The 22868-nt window shown below is 37.7% G+C and overlaps 1 protein-coding gene across 2 annotated transcripts; it reads left to right on the forward strand.

Moving 5' to 3' along the window:
- Window positions 1-11128: 11128 nt before the first annotated feature.
- LOC103982380 (protein transport protein SEC24 A) lies at window positions 11129-22660 on the forward strand. 2 transcript variants are annotated; one of them, XM_065117441.1, is made up of 13 exons: window positions 11129-11257; window positions 13249-14371; window positions 14455-14593; window positions 18153-18343; window positions 18446-18553; window positions 18713-18916; window positions 19017-19248; window positions 19335-19484; window positions 19583-19739; window positions 20570-20697; window positions 20788-21110; window positions 21438-21623; window positions 22171-22660. In XM_065117441.1, the coding sequence occupies exons 2-13, from the start codon at window positions 13289-13291 to the stop codon at window positions 22399-22401; spliced, it is 3132 nt and encodes a 1043-aa protein (XP_064973513.1). In that variant the 5' UTR covers window positions 11129-11257; window positions 13249-13288; the 3' UTR covers window positions 22402-22660. The 2 variants fall into 2 exon arrangements, with proteins under 2 accessions (XP_064973513.1, XP_009397579.2); XM_009399304.3 differs by having other exon boundaries at window positions 13252-14371.
- Window positions 22661-22868: the final 208 nt, after the last annotated feature.

The following is a 22868-nucleotide window of genomic DNA, read 5'->3' on the forward strand; positions in this document are numbered from 1 at the left end:
CTTGCTTGTATGAAAGCTTATACGGAAAATGATGTTTGTTCTTGTAAATATTGGCCATAACAAAGTTCAATTTTCATCTCATGTTTTGTTTGTTGTTTCCTTAATATGATGGCATCTATAAGAAATGGTATCAATGTTGTTACATCAAGTTCAAAGAGAGAGTGATCATATGATATCAACAACTTCTCTCGACCTCAGACTTTGCTGGTTTGGACGACTGGTATCAGAGGCAAGGCAGCAAATTTGACCAATCATCTTTTGGAAACATGTTCCAACTTTTTGTTTCCGAGTGAAGTCCACAACAACAACAACAAAAACAAATAACAAAGCTGCAAGTCAATCCATCGTTAAAAACCTTTAATCACTGAATCGATACTATAGAAAAACAACAGGTGTGCACTGATACTATAGAAAACCAAACCTTTAATCACTGAATCGATAAAAAAATTCCATGGTTTGAAGCAATTGACAATGGCCAAAAAAATTCTAACTGATATGCAAAAGATTAAACACACATATCATAGTAGGAAATGCATTCTCTACAGAAATCTTGTTGATATGATATGATCGGATTTCAATAGTGAGTGAGAACAACGTCAGCATCATGTTAAATTCATTAGATGAATATCATAGTATCAACAACTAGTCCTGATAAGCCACCGTTAAGAAATACAAGACAATTGAGATAGAAGAACATACCATTCATCTTACGACTCGAAAAAATTGTCAAATTACATCTAAATTACATATTCAGAATTTTGAATGAATTTAAACAACCAATCTGAGTCTACTATTCCAGCTTTGGAAGTGTTACATACGAATTCAAATAACTAACATCAAGTCTACAAAACAGTAAAAATTTGTGGGAGTAACCACGTCGGTTTTCAAAACAAATGATAAGAACAAATAACACTCCTGAGAAGATTGGAACAAACTAAGATATGGGTCTAAGGACTCCCAATCTTCCTTCATGTTAATCTACGACTAGTTCAACCACATAAATCAGAAGAACTTTGTCTTGTTACATGCCGGAAGGAAGCTTATGAAGAAGAAATGTAATCCTAATTCCTTCTGCAAAGGTTGTAGCATTCAAATTCTTCAGGAGTGTAACTCCTCTTCCTCCTTTGGGGCATGAATTGTAAAATGATCTGGCAAAGGAGTCATGGTGCCCTGCTTTCTTTTAGGATCCTAGTCCAGCATGATCTTTACTTCGATATCGAGGACACCCTGACATGTTTAAAAGCAAAAGGTCAGTTAAAATGGATTGAATATATATATATATATATATATATATATATATATATATATATCTCCAGGTATATCTGTGTTTTTATTACTGTTTAGAAAGTCAATAAATTCATTCATGTAAATTTCAGCATAAACAAGGTTAGTACAATAAAAAATTCGAAGCATTTAGGTACAGCCTACCAGATAAGCATTTCTAGTTGAAGTTGTCAATAGGCAAATATCTATATGAGCATCACAAGGAAACCAAGATCTATTAAAGCAATCATGCCGCACTAGAGATGTAGAAAGAATTAAGGACAAAAGTATCAAATAGGAAGAACAAAAAGTCATCTCCTTTATCATGTGGCACTAGAGATGTAGAAATAAAGCAAAATAGAAGAAAAAGAAAGATATTTTGAGTTTTTCCCTCTCCTCAAGCATTTAAACTTAGCCAAGCCAAATTATTCTTATTGCAGAGTTTAAGCTCATCAGCATCCAGAGAGGTGATCAAGAAGGCAAGATACTTGAAAAGGAGAGTTTGGATTCAAACAATAAAAAAAGTTAAGAACACAGTTTGACTAAAATTGTTCTTGATGCTTTCAACATGTGTATGAGACAAATTCCTACTACAGTCAACCATGCAGCAGCAACAAAATCATAATGCTTGAAGTTGCAGCAAAAACACACAGGCATTGGCAACCGTTATAAATGAAGAAAAAATCAAGAATCCAATTGCAATGACTTAATTACTTCATCAAAATTTTGACTGTAACAATCATTTTGCTGCCGTCATCAGAATAGTTTCATTGAAAAATTTTCTACCATAAACTACTTATCCCAGTTACCATCAGAAATTATCTTTGTTTGCTGTTCTTCCAAGATCAGTTATGCATGTCATTTCAAGCTTGAGTTGAACAGAATCATGCCATGATCTAAGAACTGGCATTTACTGGAGTCTCTATGCATGTTACACACAAAATAATCCACCTCATTCAGAGAGTATGCCACGAATTCAAACTTGAGTTCAATAGAGAGTTGATGAAATTACAAATTTGAGAACCCAAAATTCATTGCGTTCCTGTAGTTGATATGGAAGAAAAGGAAGGCAAAAGGCTTGAGTTGCAAATAGGAAAACAGAATTGTAAGCTACATTATTTGGAGGTAGCAAACGAGAATCTAATGGAAAAAAGAAAAAAGAAAATCTTGTTTGTTGGAATCAGACTGACCATTTTCTTCTAAAAAAGAATGTCTTGCCTAATTAACTCCATAAAGCAAAGTTCCTTTTGAGCAATCGAGTCTATTAGAGAAAACTATCACAGTTTTGAGGCCAACGTGATCAAAACCAATACTATGCTTGACACAGATTTTTAAGAGACCATAAGCAAATAAATGTCGGATGGCATACTGAAAGATAAAACACTCGATCAATGTTTGCATTACAACTATCCATGCCTTTCACAAAACATATTCTATACAAATTTGGATGTAGAAAGAAGCCCAAAAGTCATAGCAAAATATCGGATAAAATATACAGGATTTTTCTACCAGGACTGTTATACTAAATAATCAGACTATAGGAAGACAACTATAAAAAGCCTCCTTTTCATTTCAAGGTTATATGCACTCATCACTATTAAATTTCCAATAAAATTTTATCACAGATCGCCTAGGTTTTAAGGGGAAGAAACTGAACAAAGATAAAAGATCTCTAGCATGTAGTACTGAAGAGAAAAATGAACAGAATCTAACAGACAATTTACAGTCTTACTGGGAATCAATGAAGCTTCACTAAATATATGGGCTGCAGGTAATGCTCATTCAACATGCCCACACTTAGCTTTGCTGACCTAAAAACTTGACATCCACATGCATCTTAACTAGAATGAAACACTAATGAAATGATAAGATACTGCATTAGATTTCATATAGTGTCAATTATTAAGACACAAAGGAGATGAAATCCATAACTAACACATCCACTGGATGATTCAAGTTCAAGATAGAAGGTAACAGCTTACATGGTACTACATAGAGCAAGATGTGATAAAGTAGCATAAGCAGCAGTAGCAGCTGCCTCGAGCAGCTGCTTAACCTTGGTGAGGTAGTCACTCATAGCCTCCTCCTTTGGCTTCCTCCCTTGTCAATTTTACTAATATTAAATAAGAAATAAATTTTGCCCAACAAGTTATATATATTTATTTATATTTATATATATAAGATTTGTCAATTGGATTTTGTAAACCTTCAACAGCCTTCCAAGCTTCCCAGTTGGCTCTATCCCTCATATTGAATATACCAGGTCAGCCTGCAAAGAGACAAAAGATAAAAGTGTCAAAATTTTGTTTGGCAAAGAATGAAAATAACGAATCAGAAGATATTAAGGAGCACATACTAGTATTCATTGGTCCGACAGTCGCTTGCTAGTAAAGCCCATACAGGAACAATTTGCTCTTCTTAGTAGTATTTACAGGTAAAGTTTTAGCTTTTGCAGCATATTCTTCAATATCTACCCGCAAAAGATTAGATATCATCATCTAGTTAAGTTTCCGCAGATAAAAGAAATATATTGACTCGGAATGTACTATATAGCACAATAACCAATACTATCAAGTCAGATTCTTAGAAGCAAACACTTATAAAAATAAATCAGAAACTAGGAAACAGATAAAGAAACAATCTTAATACTTATGGACAACATATAACAAAGGCCATATGCTAAGTAAAAATGAAAAAAAAAAATGAATGACGGAACAGCCTCAATGACATAAATAAGAAGAAATGATAATTAATAACAACAACACAAAACATAAGCCCATCTTTTCAATTCAACAATTTGGAAGAAATGGGGGGCAGAAGACCAAGACTTCTTTTTTTTTTTTTCTTTTCCTCTTCTGAGAAATGTTTTTTCTTTCGCGTCCAAAAATAAGTGTGCAACAGAGTATCATTTAGGAAAAGTTGTTTCTTCTCATGTGTGCACACATGCACACATAACATGAACATCGACTGAGGGAAATTGATAGCAGATTCTAGCAAATATATTTATTACTTTAGGGCCACTAATTTCAGGCGTTATGGTTTTTCTTCCTCATTGTAGCAATTATTCACAAACATGTGAAGAGTTTAAGCCTCGCTGTATCTGATAAAATTAAGATACCAATAAATATAACATAAATGAAATTATGTCTCTATTTTTCATTGGATACCAAAGTTTAAAATTGAATGATGATGGATGCTCTTGCAAAGATGCTCCAACTATAATTATGATCCCAATGAAATATAAATTGACGAAAAGAATCTAAATTCGAGTTTCTCTTATGCATACAGATATGCAACTTCGAATCGGACCAATAAATGTTATTAGAGTTCTTGTCGAGTACATCAGAAATTGTATTACTTACAAGAACCAAAACTAGATTAGGAGCGCATGAGATCTACCAACAGGTACACAAGTAGAAGAACTGATAATAGATATTGAAACATTATCAAATGGATTTTTGAAGCAGCTTCAAAATAAGCTCTCCATGTTAAAGGTAATGAATGTATATCTTTGAGGGTGAGGCAAAGAGTTATACAGATCCATACAAGTTTGTTTTCCAAGCATCTAGAGTGTTGGAAGATTGTCTCTGAAGCTCACTAGATTTTTAACCATGTCTTTGATCCATCATATGTATAGATTTTCAAAACATGCATCTCTAGTGTATTGCACGATTTTAAACAGACGCATGCTTCCTCTGGTCTTTGTGAATACATTCTCGTTCACCAGACTGAACACTAAAACTCCATCCTTCATGATATGGCTTCTTCAAGCTTTTGCGATGATAGATATATAATTTACCATCTAAAAATATCAACTCTACTTATAAGAAATTGTTAAAGCAACCTCGATCTAATTATAAAATACAAATCAAAGACTACTGTTCACCCAAAATTAAAAATAAAAGTCCCTGATGCTTCAAATTTCACATAGCTAAAATTTTAGTTACACATTCCAAATTGTGATAGAATTTAAGAGTGAGATATATAGTTATGGTCAACAAAATACTCAATATCAGACATCTCTTGGCCCATCAAAAGTCAAGCGGATCATTTCTGATGCAGTTCTGCATCATGTAATATGATCCATGCTTCTTACCTATCCTTCCATCACTATGTTCTTGCCTTCATTACGAGGCTTAGGCCATGGAAGAGTTCAAAAGGACTCAACCAACAATATCGACAAAGAAAATAAAGGGGGTGACACATAAAGATTCTTTCTAGTCTCAAGAAGCTAATCACTGTACAAATCGATCAGACACTAACTACTAAATCAACCCTTCACCAAATGATCACGGAAGCCTCTGATCTTAACTGAGAAAGGGGCCTCATGCATGCATGCTCTCCAGATCCATGAAACTACATGAATGTCAGCCACAGAACTGCAGATGTTCTAAGCAAAATAAGATCATTATGACTAGCATACACGCACAGTCAGAGCTCAAAGATTAGGTCACCATATCCCCAAAAAAATGGGTAAAATTAGCAAAATAGAACACAACAACAGGAAAAGAGGATCAGAAATCACGTAGCGATGTTGTTCTCATCACCTACAGACCCATCGCGCTCTCTATTCCTCCTCCTCCTCCGCGTCTTTGGATTCCCGGTTGCGTCGCCGGGTCGCGAAGGACGGAGAGGTTATTATGTACGCGCACGTCATTATAGGCCTCGGATTCAAAACAATACGCATTTGGATTTTCGATGGATCAATGCGTTCCAGATCGAAATAAACGGACGCGATTCAATGATCGGGTCTAGCGGTCGATCACGATGTCGTCTAATTAGTTTGGGGGCTTCGGAATCCACAATAAGAAACAGCTTACATTAACCAATAGGATTCGATTCAAGAACCCATCCATGCGCCCAATATATGTATATATATATATATATATATATATATATATATATATATATATATACATATATATATATATATATCTCTCTCTCCTCTCCCACTCTCGCTCTGACTTCTCTCCTCTCCCACTCGCGCCCATTATACGTGTATATATATATATACATATATATATACATATATATATATACATATATATATATATATATATATATATATGTGTATGTATGTATATATATATATGTTTCTCTCTCTCTCTCTCCTCTCCCACTCTCACTCTGACTTCTCTCCGCGCCTCACTCTGAATTCTCTCCCCGCGCCCTGCGCCTCTCGCCTCTCCTCTGCTCCATTCTCCTCCTCGTTGATTTCCTCTCCTCTCCTGGTCAAGAAATCGTCTTTAGTCGTCCATCCATGGAGCCCATCGACCTCGTACCGAGCGGCTACAGGTTCCTTCCCACGGCAGAGGAACTCTTGGTTGACTACCTCGCCAACTGGGTCGCCGGCGCACCCCTCCCTGGCCGCGCTGTCGCCTTCGCGGACGTCTACGGCACCGAGCCGTGGAATCTTCTCGGCAGCGATCGGCAGGAGGGCTATTTCTTTGCGGAGCGCAAGCCCAAGAACAGCGGCGGCTCGCGCGTCGATCGAAAGGCCGGCAGCGGTTCTTGGACTCTGTACAAAAAGCAAGAACCCGTCAAGTCCATGGTCGGCGGGCGCGAGATGGTGGTCGGAAGAAAGAGCTGCCTTTCTTTCAACGATGGCCGGCGGAAGAACTCCGGGTGGACGATGTACGAGTTCGAGATGTGTTCGTCCGGCGGCTTCGAGAGACGAGTTCTCTGTCACGTCAAGAGAAGCTCGCATTGTGCCTACTCCGGCGGCACCACCATCAAAACGGCTGAGACCACCTTAACGGAAGCCGCGACAGACACGGTCACCGGCGACAGCTTCGTTGGGCGGAAGAGAAATAGAGACGAATCTTCTACTCTCTCGGAAAAAGCATCAACTCTCTCAAAGAAGCCATGCTGGGAGTTGGTTGCACATCCCAGCAGAGCATTGCAGTCCGACGTCTCACCACATCCAACCGCGGCGGTGCAACATTCCTCGTTGGCTCCTGTTGTGACACCCCCGGAGAGTCATCTTTCCTCGGTCGACTCCGTTGCACCGAACGAAGCCGGAGTCGCAGCCGCCTCTCCATCATCGACGGACGTTGGTGGAGGTGAGCTCCCGATAACTACGGAAGAACTGGAAGCATTCTTGGCTTCGTCTTCGTCGTCGGTCGATCTTGGCGGTGAGCAGAACTGCACCGACGATGCGTTCTTCGCCAGAGAGCTTGAAGCCTTGCTGATGTCGCATGACACCGACACAGCCTCGACTACCATCCCGAAGGCCTCACCGCCAGGCCTTGTCGATCTTTTCTTGATGCCCGATGACACTCGGAATGATTCGACCACGGTCGCAGAGGTTTCCTCCTCATCGTCGTCGATAGACTTGGTTGCGTGTGAGCAGATGTGCAGCACCGACGATGACTTCTTCGCGAGCCTGAAACAGGTCGATGCCTTCTTGATGTCCGATGACACGATTCCAGCCGCGGTGATGTATGGCACCAGCATTGATTCAACCACGGTCGCAGCGGCTTCGTCGTCATCATCGATCGAGATTGTTGGGTGTGAGCAGACGGAGAACATAGATGATAATGACAGACTTCCTGCAATGGATTGAAGCCCTCGTGAAGTCCGATGACACCCCTATTGATTCGACTATGACTTCGTGGTTGGAGCTGTAGTTTGCTTGTCTGAAAGCTTATACGGAAAATGATGTTTGTTCATGTATTACAGAACAATGTAAGGGAAAGAAAATTTTATGTTCTTGTAAATATTGGCCATAACAAAGTTCAATTTTCATCTCATGTTTTGTTTGTTGTTTCCTTAATATGATGGCATCTATAAGAAATGGTATCAATGTTGTTACATCAAGTTCAAGGAGAAAGAGTGATCATATGATATCAACATCTTCTCTCACCCTTTTTGTTTCAGAGTGAAGTCCACAACAACAATAACAACAAATAACAAAGTCATAAATCCCAACAAAGCTGCAAGTCAATCCATCACTGAATCCCAACCACAAGTGTGCACTGATACCATAGAAAACCTTTGATCAGAAGCACCACTTAAATTATCACTGAATCGATAAAGAATTGCATGGTTTGAAGCATTTGACAATGGTCAAAAAAATTCTGAATTGTCAACTGATTTGTAAAATATTAAACACACATATCATGGAAGGAAATGTATTCTCTCCGGAAGAAGAACACTTGCCATCATGTTAAATTAAACACACATACGAATCTAGAGTATCAGCAACTAGTCCTGATAAGTCACCGTTAAAAAATACAAGACAATCGAGATAGAAGAGCATACTATTCATCTTAGGACTCGAAAAAATGGTCAAATTGCATCTAAATTACATATTCAAAATTTTGAATGAATTTGGAAGTTACAAATGAATTCAAATAACTAATATCAAGTCTACAAAACAGTAAAAATTGTGAGAGTAATAAATCAAAACAAATGATAAGAACAAATAACACTCCTGAGAATATTGGAACAAACTAAAATATGGGCCTAAAGACTTCCGATATTCCTTCGTGTTAATCTAGGACTAGTATAAGCACATAAATCAGAAGAACTTTGGTTTTCTACCTGCCGAAAGCCTATCAAGAAAAAATGTAATCCTAATTCTTTTTGCAAAAGTTTTAGCATTCAAATTCTTCTGATCACTCCAGGATTTAAATCTCTAGAGGCAGAATAGGAGATTGGAGTAATCTTCTTCCTCCTTTGTTGCATGAATCGTAACAACATGATCTGGCAAAGGAGTCTTCGGGCCCTGCTTTTTCTAATTTATATGTTTCAGGCTATTCATCTCAAGATTTCAAATACTGATTGAATCAACATATATTCATCCCTCTGTTGTTGACTTTCTCAGCATTGAGTTCCATACCATTTTTTGGAAAGTTGAATCTTTTCTAGACCACAAAAGTCAGCTCTAATAATGCTCGGAAAGTTGACCTTCTCCCCTTCTCACCATACACAATTACGATACGAATTATATACAATCTAATCTAAGTCCAAATCGAGTGTACTATCAAGGCTTAACATAGATTGAAGATCGATACCAAGTACGTTTTGGGTCCTGGTGGCTCTAATAATAATCTCGATCTGCATCGGTGTGACGTGGACCTCAACACTAGAGTACCCATCCTCAGCTTGGCGATTCTCTTGTAAAGACCTCACTAAGCTCTGCAAAGAACACAACATCGACAATGAACTAGAACACGGGAAAATAAAATCCACAAAGCGTCAAAATAAGAATCAAAGAAACGTTTAACGTAGAGTTGGAGGAGATATTGGGAGATACTTGAGTTAGGGCTTCACGGCAACTCACCTTTCGCTTCTTACTCATCTGAGTCGCCATTATTGTATATCTGTAGGAGAGAGGTCAGGAGGGTTTTTATTATGATTTTTTTTAGGACAATTCGGTTATTAAAAGAAAAATCTTATTTTTTTGCATAATAATTATTATTATTCTTTTAAATTACATCTCAAAATTGATCACTTGCGAGGCTTAGGGGTAGTTTGGTATTAGTGTTTAAGGTGGTTTACTTCGAGGAGTATCTACCCTAAGATGGTTTCAAGATGGTACCTGTACCATGTGGGATTAATTGATCAATCTTAATCAAATCTTTATAATTAATCTTAATCTTATCCGACAATTGATGTAAGATTAATCGGAGTATGTCTCCAATGTGATTCTAAGTTAATTTTAAAATAATACCTACATCAAGACCGATGTTGAGGGAGATTTATTGATTTGCTCCCTCTAACACTCAAGTTAGTCTAAGAATTATTTTAACTTTTATACCTAATCTATATAAGGGGATAACTTACAATTGTTTTGACGTAGACAATAGGAGGCAGACCCAATGATACCTCTTGAACTATTGACCATAAGTAGACAGGTGAAGAGTGATTAAGATATTCTCTTTTAACACTAATCGGTAATAAATATCTGTTTAGACATCAAAATATTTTTTTATCAAGTGTATATAATGATTTAAATAAAATAAAATACTCATATATATATATATATATATAAAGAATGATTAAGTATATACTCCAAAATTTCATATGGAGTTTCCTAAAAGAGTATAAACTTATGATTCAAAGAAATGGAAAAACCAAAATTGGGGGAAACCAGCGGGATTTATCACAAAATCCCACCTTTTATCAAATTGATTAGCGATAATTTGGTTATTTTTTGTCAAACGAATTCTTGATTTGATCACATATAATCACCTAAAGATTTCCACCAACACACTTATTTTTTTTCCATTTTTTTAACCATGAATTTAGTTTAGTTTAATTTTCGAATAAACATCTGTCATTAAGTATCTAAATATAAATATTTGTAGTTAGTAACGCCTTTTTTTCTTTAATTTTTCTCTTAATATGAATGTAAAAAAGAAAAAAGGTATCAAGTTCTTGACGTTTCTGTTGATACCGCGGAGTAGTCTATGTTGGGAAATCAATCAGCACATAGGCGAAACGTGTGACGTTTTCTTTCACAGGTTACCGTCAGTTAAATGAGTCCCGCGGGGCAGATTAACACTCGTCATATCAATCAAAGATTTCGGATCACGTGTCATGGCTAAGAAACACATTAGGTAAATAACGTCGTCTAGTTGGTGATTAGTAGGATTCCATGAATGAAACTATGGGTCCCGAGAATTTGGACCAGTTAGAATTCGTCTTTCCATGTTCTGGCTTCAGTTGATCCGGACCGCTGATTGGATTCCCAGCTGCCTTTGATCAACTCACTTATTTGCCGTTCAATTCATCACTCAATGGCTCAGATCCAATAGGGTGGGTTTCCATCGACGACACACGATTTACTACACGACACGACGGACGTGGCCCTTAAAGGTGGTGTCGCGACGTTGCGCGCTAGACCTCCTTTCGTACCCAAAGTCGTACTAGTAAGTCGTCAAGTGAAGTATTTCCGATCTCTATCCCCACCGCGACGTCTTTCGACTCCGCCCCTCTCTCTCTCTCTCTCTCTTCTCTCTCTCTTCTCCTGCTCCGAGTTCCAAAGGTACGTTCCCGACTCGATTCGCTCGATTCGCTCCGTTCGATCATATGTGCGGTTCTTAGATCTCGAACCCGCGCGGTGATTTTTAACAGAATCTGGGAATTTTTTCGCTCTTTATATCCGATCGATAGTATTTGGCTTCTTTTCTTGAATTGCTATTGACGGTCTTGTTTAATTCTTCACGTAGAAGATTTCGCACCGTAACAGATTTCTCTTTTTTTCCCTTCTTGGGGCTATTGGCATCTGCGTCAGATCGTGAGGCCGGAGGTTATTTTGAGGGGTTTTGTTTGGGTTTCTGCTGATGTTGTCTGGAAATCTGGGGTTTTTGGTCCTAAATCTGAACAATTTTTGTTGTCTGTTGGCTTTTGCATGTTGGTTTGTCTGTGGATCTGGTCTTGATTTTGATTGGGGGAATTCGGATCCATGTTTCAGATTGGTGGTCAGTAATTAGTTTGTTATTACAAATAATTTATGCGCATCTGTTTTGTTGATTTCTTCAAGAAACATGCTAAATATTTGATTTTGCCTCTGAATGCTTGAGTTTTTTATGCTTCAACCTCTCTTGCTTTCAAGAGAGATTCATCAACTATGCTGGCTTCCCTTTTTGTCATTGACCTAATTGTGCTATCCTTTGTTGCTAATTATATCGTGTGAATTAACTCACTCATGCAGTTTCTCTATTTTACATATTTGGATGCTATTTTTCTACTCAATTTAGGGATGTTATTGTATTCAATCACAATTTATTTCTGGTGTCGGTGATCTTACTTTTATTTCTTCAACTGAACTATGGGGTGCTTTCATTGTTTTGGTTTATAACTCAAAAAACACAGTATGTTCAGATAGTTACCAATGGTAGTTATATTACGGTGATAAACGATATGTGTAATGGAGTTGTTACCAGTGTTAGGATAACTTACTAGATGTATTCAAGAGAAGTTCCTTTGGTGCCGTTTTGTGTTGAAATATTTTTAATCGATGAGAGTCTGGTTATGACTAATTCTAAACTTGGACAATGGAGATAAAGCTATAGAAACTTAGGGTTTTGTACTAAGTAGAATTATAATCAAACATATAAACTACAGCTTTAGCAATACCAATAATGGAAGTGAGGCTATAGTTGGAATAGATGATTGAGAAATTCTCACAAGTGAAAGTTATAGATGTTTTTGGTCTATTTTGAACTAGAGGGAAATATTAATGCACAAACTGGCTATAGAGTTAAAACAGGATAGTCAAGGCAGCTAGGGGCATGAAAAGTATTGCATGATTATCTTGTGCCCCTAAGATTAAAAGAAAATTTTTGTAAGATTTGTGTATTATTAGTATATGGAAACCCTTTTGATTTTCTTTTGTGTTGCCAAAGAAATACCACTAGGGCAATAATGTTTCTTGCTAGCCACATCAACTTGAGACCTAAAGTTTCAATATTCTTGGATATTTTACCAAGGCTGCATTTCTCCAATTTTGCTGATACATGTCCAAGAAATGTTGGATATTATGAGATGTTATAATAGGAGGTAAAATCTTGATATAATTTGTCTTACTAAGCATGCTAATATGTAATGAGAGATTTGAGTCAAGAGAAAGTTGTATATTCTAGCTACATCTTGGAAACTTGGCCATTTAATTTATGCTTTGCTGTACGATGGTGTAGCTTGCTTTACTTTTAACAATGGCCCAACAATCTTATATTCGAACATCCTCGAAGATAGACTATATATGGTAAAATGGACCTTGAAGATATGACCAACCAAAGTGGTCTTCTGAGGAGATGTAATCATGCAGTTTATTGTTGATTTGAAGGACCATTGCAATTGGATTAAACTTGAAGATCCTTTGACTTGATGTTCCGGTAACGGTTCCTTGAGAATTCGAGTAATTAACAGCATGCATAGAGAATCTAGATGTGGTTAAATTGTGTTAAATTATGTGTTGTTGATTAATTTTCATTAATCATACTTATTATCTCATTTTTATGCAATGTGAATTAGCAGGTCAGTCACACAATAAACTGAAAACAATCAGGTAAATATGCAACCCAGGGGGAAGGAACAAGCAAATTTTCCAGGAAGACCTACCTCACCGTTTCTAGCAGCTCCACAATCTTCAACACCTTTCAGATCTCCAGGACCTGTTGGTGGCATTGAAGCATCTGGTCCTTCTCGAGCTACCACCCCCTTTGTATCTTCGGGTCCCATGACTGGCTTGGGGGCATCAGGTTCTCCACAAAATATGTCTCCGTTCTTATCCTCCGGACCTGCTATTGGCACACAACCTTCTAGCTACAGAGCACCACCACCATCTATGAGGTCTAATGGCCCTTCGAGTCCTCCTACTTCATCTTTCTCAGCACAAGATGCCGGCACTTATCAGCAATCACAAGCCCTAGGATTTCCTCCAGCTCCCGTGCATCCTCCTCCTATTGGTCAGCCACATATGCCTCCAAGTGGAACTTTTCGTCCTCAGTCCCAAATTCCGGTGGTGCCGATGGGTCCTCCTCCTCAAAGTTCATCCCAGTTGACATCAAGAAGCAATATGCCACCGTCATCAGGGTCTGTATTTTCTGCACCCAGAACACCACCTCAGCCATTGTTGCAGGGGTATTCCAATGTTCCCCAAAGGGCTAATGTTCCCCCATTTCAACCTGATTCACAGTTTCAAGCTTCTAGACCAGTTTCCCAACCACTAATGCAGGTCTATCCAGCTGCCCATGTTCCTCCCACACACACTTCTCAATATCATGCTCACCAAAGTCTTGTACCACCACCACCTCCAGTTGGAGGTCCTATGGGTTTTAGTTCAAGGGAACAACTGCAGCATCCGTTGACAGGACCTCCTATAGGAGGTGTTCAAGGTCTGGTTGAAGAGTTTCAATCATTAACTGTTGGATCGGTTCCTGGGGCTCTTGATCCTGGAGTTGACACCAAGTCACTTCCAAGGCCACTAAATGGAGCTGAAGAGCCAACTAAAATTCTTGAGGTGTACCCTTTCAATTGCCACCCACGATTCATGTGTCTGACAACTCATGCAATACCAAATTCTCAGTCATTACTTTCTAGGTGGCATTTGCCTCTTGGAGCAGTGGTTCATCCTCTAGCTGAAGCTCCTGATGGGGTAAAAAAACCGTTTTCTGTTTATTTTTTGAACATGCACCGGCTCTTATCTATCTGAATGTCCTGTCAACTATCTTCTTTCAGGAAGAGGTACCAATTGTGAATTTTGGGCCAGCAGGCATCATTCGGTGCCGAAGATGCCGAACATATGTAAATCCATATGTGACATTCACGGATGCTGGAAGGAAGTGGAGGTGCAACCTTTGTTCTTTGCTCAATGATGGTATGCAAATCCTTCTGCTGTCTGATATCTTACTAATCAGTTTTGTGTTTATGCACATCTTTGCTCTTTTTGCAGTGATATTGATACTTCAGTTTCCAGTATATACTTCTATATGTTTTACACTCATACTTCACAAGATGATCACTGGATTATCTAGAAAATAGCTGATCTAGTGATATGACAACATAAAACTTACATCCCTTACATCTGATCTTCCCTTGAAATTGATACGTTTTATTCATGTACCATACGATACCTGAAATTAAATGGGTTATCTACTTAAATACGACTGAAGAACTTAAGGATTTTAGTTTTCTGATCTTTTTTGTTAACCATGATACAATTATAGTGCACTTAGATATTTTATTAATTAGCAGCTTCAATCTTTCTTGAAGGTGCAATTGAACTAGCGTTGCATTTGTGAATTCACCAAAGAACTATCTTAACAGTTAGCATTTGTGAATTCAAAGTGGGATAAGGCTATTTGTCTTAATAAAAGATTGACCCCTAAGATGTTTAAAGTCATGTCTAGGTAAATAAAAACCAATAGAGATGGAGGTTATTCCAAGTTTAATTACTCTTGCACATAGGACAACTTCATCCATTAGAGGTCTCACCCATAACTGGTGTACTACAAAGAGTAAACAGTTGTCTTCCGATCTGGCTGCTGTTTTAGTTGCATGCTATGTTGGACAAATTCTGTAGGTAATTCAGTGACAACATTGCAACTAGACAATCATTCTTATGTTCATGATCTGGAGGTTCTAGGAAAATCTTTATTATTATTACTTAGGTCACTAGAGTTCACTGATCTGATATTTCTTTGAACCTGTAAATTTCTATTAGGTCAAGTTAGTATTTGTGATAACTTAAAATAAAGATCAGAACATTTGATTATCCTGGAGCCATGACCATGAGATTACTGCATATAACAAAATTGGTGTACATTGAGATGGTGTATATAATAAGAGCAAGAAAGATGTGCATGTCTATCAGCAAAAACTAACTGCAAATTAGTGGGCAGTGTTGGTTAGAAAGACTGTCATGTCTGTATAATTGAACTGTAGAGTATGGAATTGTGAGAAACTAGATGTGTGAAATCTGAAAGCTCAATGCACTTAAGCTTCAGGTATCTGCTTCTGTTACTTGTCTTGGATGGTGGAGCATGTATTTCTTAGTCGGAAATGGGTATTGATCCTTATCTTGCATAAGCTGCATCTTTTCTTTCTGTTATAGTGGGTGACACCCGTTCGTGGACTTTGTTGAGTTTATTATCTTGAACAAATACTATAACCTCCACTTGGTGAAGAGTGAATTGAGAACTATGACAATCTGCTGCCGGAACTGATATCCTTTTTGAGAAAAATAAGTATCAGATATTTGTTGGTATAAAAGAAAGGAACAAATATCCTATATTTTGCTATCATGTTACTGACATAATTTGGGGATTGTGATGATGTAACCATAAGGACATGAAGAGCTACTTAAGAGCTCCTGTGAATCAATATATCTGCAAAATAAACAAATATGCCTGCTGTCCAGAATATTGAGCAAACTATTCTAAGTGAAAAACTAGTGAATCTGTTAAAACTCGAAGCTGATCAACTTCCAGTTCATATAGATGCAAGATGGGACCAACATCTTGTGTTTTAATTGTCAAAATGCTGAAAAATTAGCAGTTGTCACTATGAATAGAAAAAGAAAACACTAGTAGAGATGAAGAAAGAATGCCTAGAGGAACCAGGAAGCCTTTAAACTTGTATATGAAAAACTAGGGACATATGCCTTTTCACCCAACGTTTGTTGTTTTGCCCAGATTGGTACAAAACGGCTGGCACATACTAGTTCGAGCGTTGATCGGTACGTGGACCCACCTCGGTCCAACCCATCGTATAAGTTTCCCACTTCTCACGCGAGCGCCGCCTCCGCAGCGCTTGCAAGAATTGCCTCTAATGCTGCTATCGATGGTGACCTTCGCTTGCTGCGACCTCACTGCATCGCCACATCTTAGGTAAGGTCTCGTCTCCTCTTCCTCTTCTTCCTTCTTCCTCATTTGCTGCTTCCTCTTCTTCCCTCATTCATCCTCCTTCCTCCGTCCTCCCTTCCTCTTCTCCCTTTTCTCTTTCTCTCCAAAATACTGATACTTATTGGTGTATCATGTGTCAGTACACTGGTACAAACCGGTACGTGCCCTGCTGTCGGCTCAGACTGATAAGGCGAACCTTGTTTTCACCTTTTGTAAACCTAAATTAAATAGTAAACGAAGGAAAGGGGAGAACTGCTGGGGGAGGATTTTCATCCTTAGAGGTCTGAGTTCATCAGCCAAGAGATATTTTCTCTAGCCGACTATTTATGCTAGGTGGAATTTTCACCTGTATGCCTCCTAGACAACTTATTTACTCCTAAATGGATTTAGATCTTCTAATCTTTGGCCATAATATGTTCTAGACATAAGTGAACACCTAAGTATAAAAGCTGAGGAAACTGTACCTGAGCTTATTTGGAGTTTCTGAATTCAGATATGCTACCTGACCGAGCATCATGGAGTCATCTTGATGCATCATTTTATCACAGTGCTTTTACTGTAACAGGGTGAATTTCATTGAAGGGAACTGCAAATCTGTAAATCAAGAGCAACATATGTGCTACAATGCCCAAGGACATGCTTACTGAAAACATGAATTATTGTCAATGGAAACGGAATACACAAAAATTGTCTTTTCAGTTCATTCAACAGGCATGTGATCCTGCACTTTTAAGTATCAGAGTTTGGGATAGTCTACATGGATTGTCCAAGTTTCATATTCTGTAATGAAGATATACCATGGATGTCTCATGATATTTGAAAGTGGGGTTGGTGAAGCCAACATAAACTAATTCTACGGAGGTAGTACATCAAGAAGCACTGAATTAGCTTAGAGCTTCCTGCAAGGACATGGGTAGGAGATGCTCTGTTTGATGACTATTTCTGTAAATATTGGCTTATCAATCAGCAGACATAACATATTAGTAAAAATTGACTGTAAAATCTTTCAATGTGGTCACTTTTCTTTGTTTATGAAAAATTGTAAAGCATAGCTTGATGATTCAGACAGGCACACATGCCAAGCTTCAGAAACTAGATTTGGCATAAGCTTGGTGATATAATCCAATCATCTGGATATTTTATTGTGATTGACTAAATTTTAATAATAATTGAGACTGCTATGAGCTAGCTAGCCAGTACTTGTCAAATATTTGTGCTCCATGTTTCATGAATTTTGTATTTTCATAACCTATAAAGCATTTTTATAATGTAGATGTCTTTACTAGTTGATGTTTAATGATATCTCATCCTTAGGTCTCTTATACCTGGCATATCATCTAATTAAATATAATTTTCTGTTATCAGAATTACACTATAACTAGGAGTCATGACCATGTATATGCTAGGTTTTTGGGGTGGGATCTAAAGTGTCTCCCTTATAGTTTGGTTTTAAGAAAACATGTCTTCTTTCTTGTGCGCCCAAGTCGTTGCTTCTGGAATAACCCTTTGTTTATGAATATCTTTATCGTTCAGTTCCTGGAGAGTATTATTGTGCTTTGGATGCCACTGGCAGAAGATGTGATTTAGACCAAAGACCTGAGCTGTCCAAGGGTAGTGTAGAATTTGTTGCTTCAACAGAATATATGGTTCGACCGCCAATGCCACCTCTATATTTTTTCCTTATTGATGTATCAGTATCTGCCGTTTGTTCTGGTTTGCTTGAGGTAATGTCCAATTTGTAAGATTGTCCTCATTTCGTGAATTCTTTTCAAGTTCTGATTTATGATAATTTACTTTATGTTTAACATTTACCAAATGTTTTGCAGATTGTTGCAAAGACCATCAAGTCCTGTCTTGATGATTTACCGGGCTTTCCTCGGACACAAATTGGTTTTATTACTTTTGACAGCACATTGCATTTCCACAACCTGAAGGCAAGTGACGTTAAATTTGAAAGTTGTGTCATAGCTAGTTGTTACAAAGGAACATGTGCTCCTGGTGCTGTTTATTATTGGATGCCTATATTTTCCTTAAAAAGATAATTGCTTAGGATGATTAGACTTGTTATTGGTTAACTTTTTGTCTTTGGCCAGTCTTCTCTGACACAGCCTCAAATGTTGGTGGTAGCTGATCTGGACGATGTATTTCTGCCCTTGCCTGATGATCTTCTTGTCAACTTGTCTGATTCTAGGCATGTAGTGGATGCATTTCTAGATAGCTTGCCCGTTATGTTCCAGGGCACTTCCAATGTGGAATCTGCCTTTGGTCCTGCTCTTAAAGCAGCATTCATGGTTATGGTAAGATGTTCTTCACATTATTTTTATTCATTTTTGTCTTCCCAGTAAGGGTTATGTTTAATGCTTCATTTACTAGTTTATGCTTTACCCTTTCTGACAGAGTCAACTTGGAGGGAAGTTGCTGATATTTCAGAGTACATTGCCTTCTCTTGGTGTGGGCCGCTTAAGACTTCGTGGAGATGATCTTCGAATGTATGGGACTGATAAAGAGCATACCTTAAGATTACCTGAAGATCCATTTTATAAGCAGATGGCTGCTGAGTTTACGAAGAATCAGATAGCAGTGGACATATATGCTTTCAGTGAAAAGTATTCAGATATTGCTTCTTTAGGTGACAACACTCAAAATTGTTTGCCCAATGGTTATGTAAAAATTTATCATTTCATTTTTATTTATTTGTTCTTCTTGTTTCTGCAGGATCTCTGGCCAAGTATACTGGTGGCCAGGTATATCATTATCCATCTTTCCAGACTGCTGTTCACCAGGAGAAACTTAGGTATGAGTTGGCCAGGAATCTCACAAGGGAGACTGCCTGGGAAGCTGTAATGCGCATAAGATGTGGGAAAGGTCATTTGATAGAACACCTCTATTTTCAATACTTTCTTTATGCAATTTCTTCTGTAAGCAAGTGATGATTTTCTGAGAAGTCCCATTTTGTATTTCAGGGGTCCGCTTTACAACTTATCATGGACATTTTATGCTAAGGTCAACTGATTTATTAGCTCTTCCTGCTGTGGATTGTGACAAAGCCTTTGCAATGCAGTTATCTTTAGAAGAAACCCTGATGACAACTCAGACTGTATACTTTCAAGTTGCCCTTTTGTATCCTTTGCTTTATTGGTGCATCTAGGACACTTTGCCAAGCATGATTACCGTAATGTTTTAATTCTCTTTTTTAACCCTTATAAGATGCAAATTAATTACAATTAAGAAACAAAGTTAAGCATAGTCACCCTTACTTTTTGCTTCTTTTTGAACTCTTGTAATGTACAAATTAATTGTAATTAAGAGATAAAGTAATGGGTGAAAACTATGGACATAAACTTGAACTCAGACAAAAACACACTAGAAAAGTCATAATGATGTTTTTTTTTCTATTCCCCCATAAACACTTCTATCTCTGTGCAAAAATATTGTCACCATCATCCTGAGGCTTATGAAGAATGAGGCTGCTTCCTTCCCAATAGCTTCGAGTTCGATCATTTGCCTCTATTCGTACTATCCATGTTAATGATTGAATTCTTGCATCTTATCATAAGAATGGAGGATTGTTGTGTTTGAGTCTTTGTAGTCTTCTATGTCCTTCACACTCAAGTTGTGTTTCTAAATGCAGTATTGCATTTAAGGATTTTCATTTCATTCATCAAGCTTTAAGTAGACTGTGTATAAGTTTGACTTGCTAAAACAATTATTATTAGGCTTGCGAGTTACTAATGTTAAGTTGTCTGTGATATCTTTTCTTGCTGTACAATTTGCCTTCATCATCAGTGTGTTTCTTACATGCCTTGTATTCAGTTTCCCATACCTTAGCAGTAGGTCAGTTCATGGAAATGGAGCTTCTAGGTTCATTAAACTTTCTTGATCATCTTGAACTATGCTCAAAAGTTCCTCTGATGTGAAAGAAATTTTCTGTGGATCCTTAGCTATCAAAGATATACTTCCTCATCAGGCGAGAGACGCATCAGAGTCCATACAGCAGCTGCTCCAGTAGTAGCTGATCTTAGTGAGATGTACCGCCAGGCGGATACCGGAGCCATTGTTTCTTTGTTGGGAAGGCTTGGTAAGTAAAAAGTATTACATATGGATATCTTGAAATATGCATTTCAAAAATCAACTTCTATGTAAGTTCTTATGCTAAAAAATCCTGCAGCAATTGAGAATTCACTGTCACAAAAGCTGGAAGATGCTAGACAGTCATTGCAGCTGAAGCTTGTGAAAAGTCTTAAAGAATATCGGAATCTCTATGTTGTCCAGCATCGGTTGGGCGGGAGATTGATATTTCCAGAGTCTTTGAAATTCTTGCCATTGTATGTGTTGTCTCTTTGTAAGTCTGTAGCTCTTCGTGGAGGGTATGCTGATGCTCTTCTAGATGAACGTTGCGCAGCTGGTTATAATATGATGATATTACCTATAAGCGGGATGCTTAAACTTATCTATCCTGGCTTATTTAGGATAGATGAGAACCTTCTGAAGGTATTTGTTTCCATATGTTCTTTTCTTATTGTCGATTATGTTTCTTTAAAATGATCTTAGCCTGAACTGCTTGTAAAATGTTGAATTCTAATAAATCTTAATATGCTAAATTGAAAAGCAGATGTTCGATAATTACTGATTTGAGGAGATGAAGTTTTTGAAATATTCAAAACTGATGTATTATCATGTTGCTCTCATTTCAGGCATGCTTATTCAATTGTTTCTCTTAAGAACTTCTTACACACAGTGTCATGGCAAGTGGTTTGAAGCTTCCAAAGCACAAGGCATCTATTATGATAACTAACCTTTTATTTTTCCTCCTTGCAGGACTTTAAGGATGGTCAGGAACCACTGAGACAGTTACCACTATCTGCCCAAAGTTTAGATCCTAAAGGTGTTTACGTTTTGGATGATGGATTCAACTTCATTATTTGGTTGGGCAGGATGCTCTCATCTGATTTATTAAATAACATAGTTGGAGTTGAGTTAGCCAGCTTCCCCGACCTATCTAGGGTACATTGCTAAACTTTATTAGGCTTTTGGTTATGCTGTTTAAATTAATAATGCAATTGTATGCTCGATATGAACTAAAATTCCTTAAAGAATATTTTATGAAATATATGTCACTATATGTTATTAGCATATTTAATTAGTGAAGAACTGTTTAAACTGTTATTAGCATATACGTCCACGATATAGCTCCTGCACATGACAGCTTACAAGTTTTGAGTCAAAATGAAACTAGAGTAAGCAGATATCTGTTGGGTTGAGATGCAAACAACTAACATGCAGATAATAACCTCATTAGTATATAATTGTGAACTTTGGCTTTTGGAACTTGAGATCTTGCTGATCTGGATTGACCACTTCAGTAGGTGGACATGAATTTACATCACCACACATTAACAGAGTTTCAATAGTTTGCAGACCAAGTATGATTTATTTTTTTAAGAAATGATGCCTGTTATAAACCCACCAAAGGCGAGGATTGTAGGGATATTTTGTGTTGATCATATGACATGCTATTCTTTCTGTAGCCTGACATATTTTTGTGCTGCAGGTTGTGTTGTGCCAACATGACAATGAGATCTCAAAAAGACTAATGAGGATATTGAAAGAATTGAGAGCAAGGGATCCTTCCTCTTATCAGTCATGCCGTCTGGTAAGGCAGGGTGAACAGCCAAGAGAACTGACCTTGTTTCTCACAAATCTTGTGGAGGACCAGACTGCCGGATCCAGTGGCTATGTCGATTGGATTCTTCAAGTATTCAGGCAATCACAAGGCTCGTGAAGATGGTATAACGACAGTAATCGTCCCTTTTTTTCCTTGCCATGTTGGCCTCAGCATCATCCAATTCATGTTTGCAGGTGTCGAGCTCACTGAGTTCCGAAGCATTTTTCTGTTATCTGTGAATGCATAAGTAACCTTGAATCAAGACAATTAAAGATCGAGTCAGATTCGGTTTAAAGTCCCTTTTGTAATGGTTTCTTGTTTTGCTAAATACCCTCTGTTTCTTTCAAAGTATCGAGTAGAAATTTCTTTCTTTGTATCACAATAACTTTTGACTGTTTGTTGCCTTTGTGGTTTGATTACACTTAGCCATTGAAATTAGAAATATTTATTGTGATGATTGGTAAAAAAGGGTTTTATGAAACAGCTGTTGAACCATAACTCTTTGAAGGACCAATGTTATGCACAGAGGTAAAACTGACAGGTCTGACACTTGCTTTTTATACCTTTGCGCTTTGTTAAACAAA

This window comes from Musa acuminata, chromosome BXJ2-7 (assembly GCF_036884655.1).
Source record: "Musa acuminata AAA Group cultivar baxijiao chromosome BXJ2-7, Cavendish_Baxijiao_AAA, whole genome shotgun sequence".
NCBI lineage: Eukaryota > Viridiplantae > Streptophyta > Magnoliopsida > Zingiberales > Musaceae > Musa > Musa acuminata.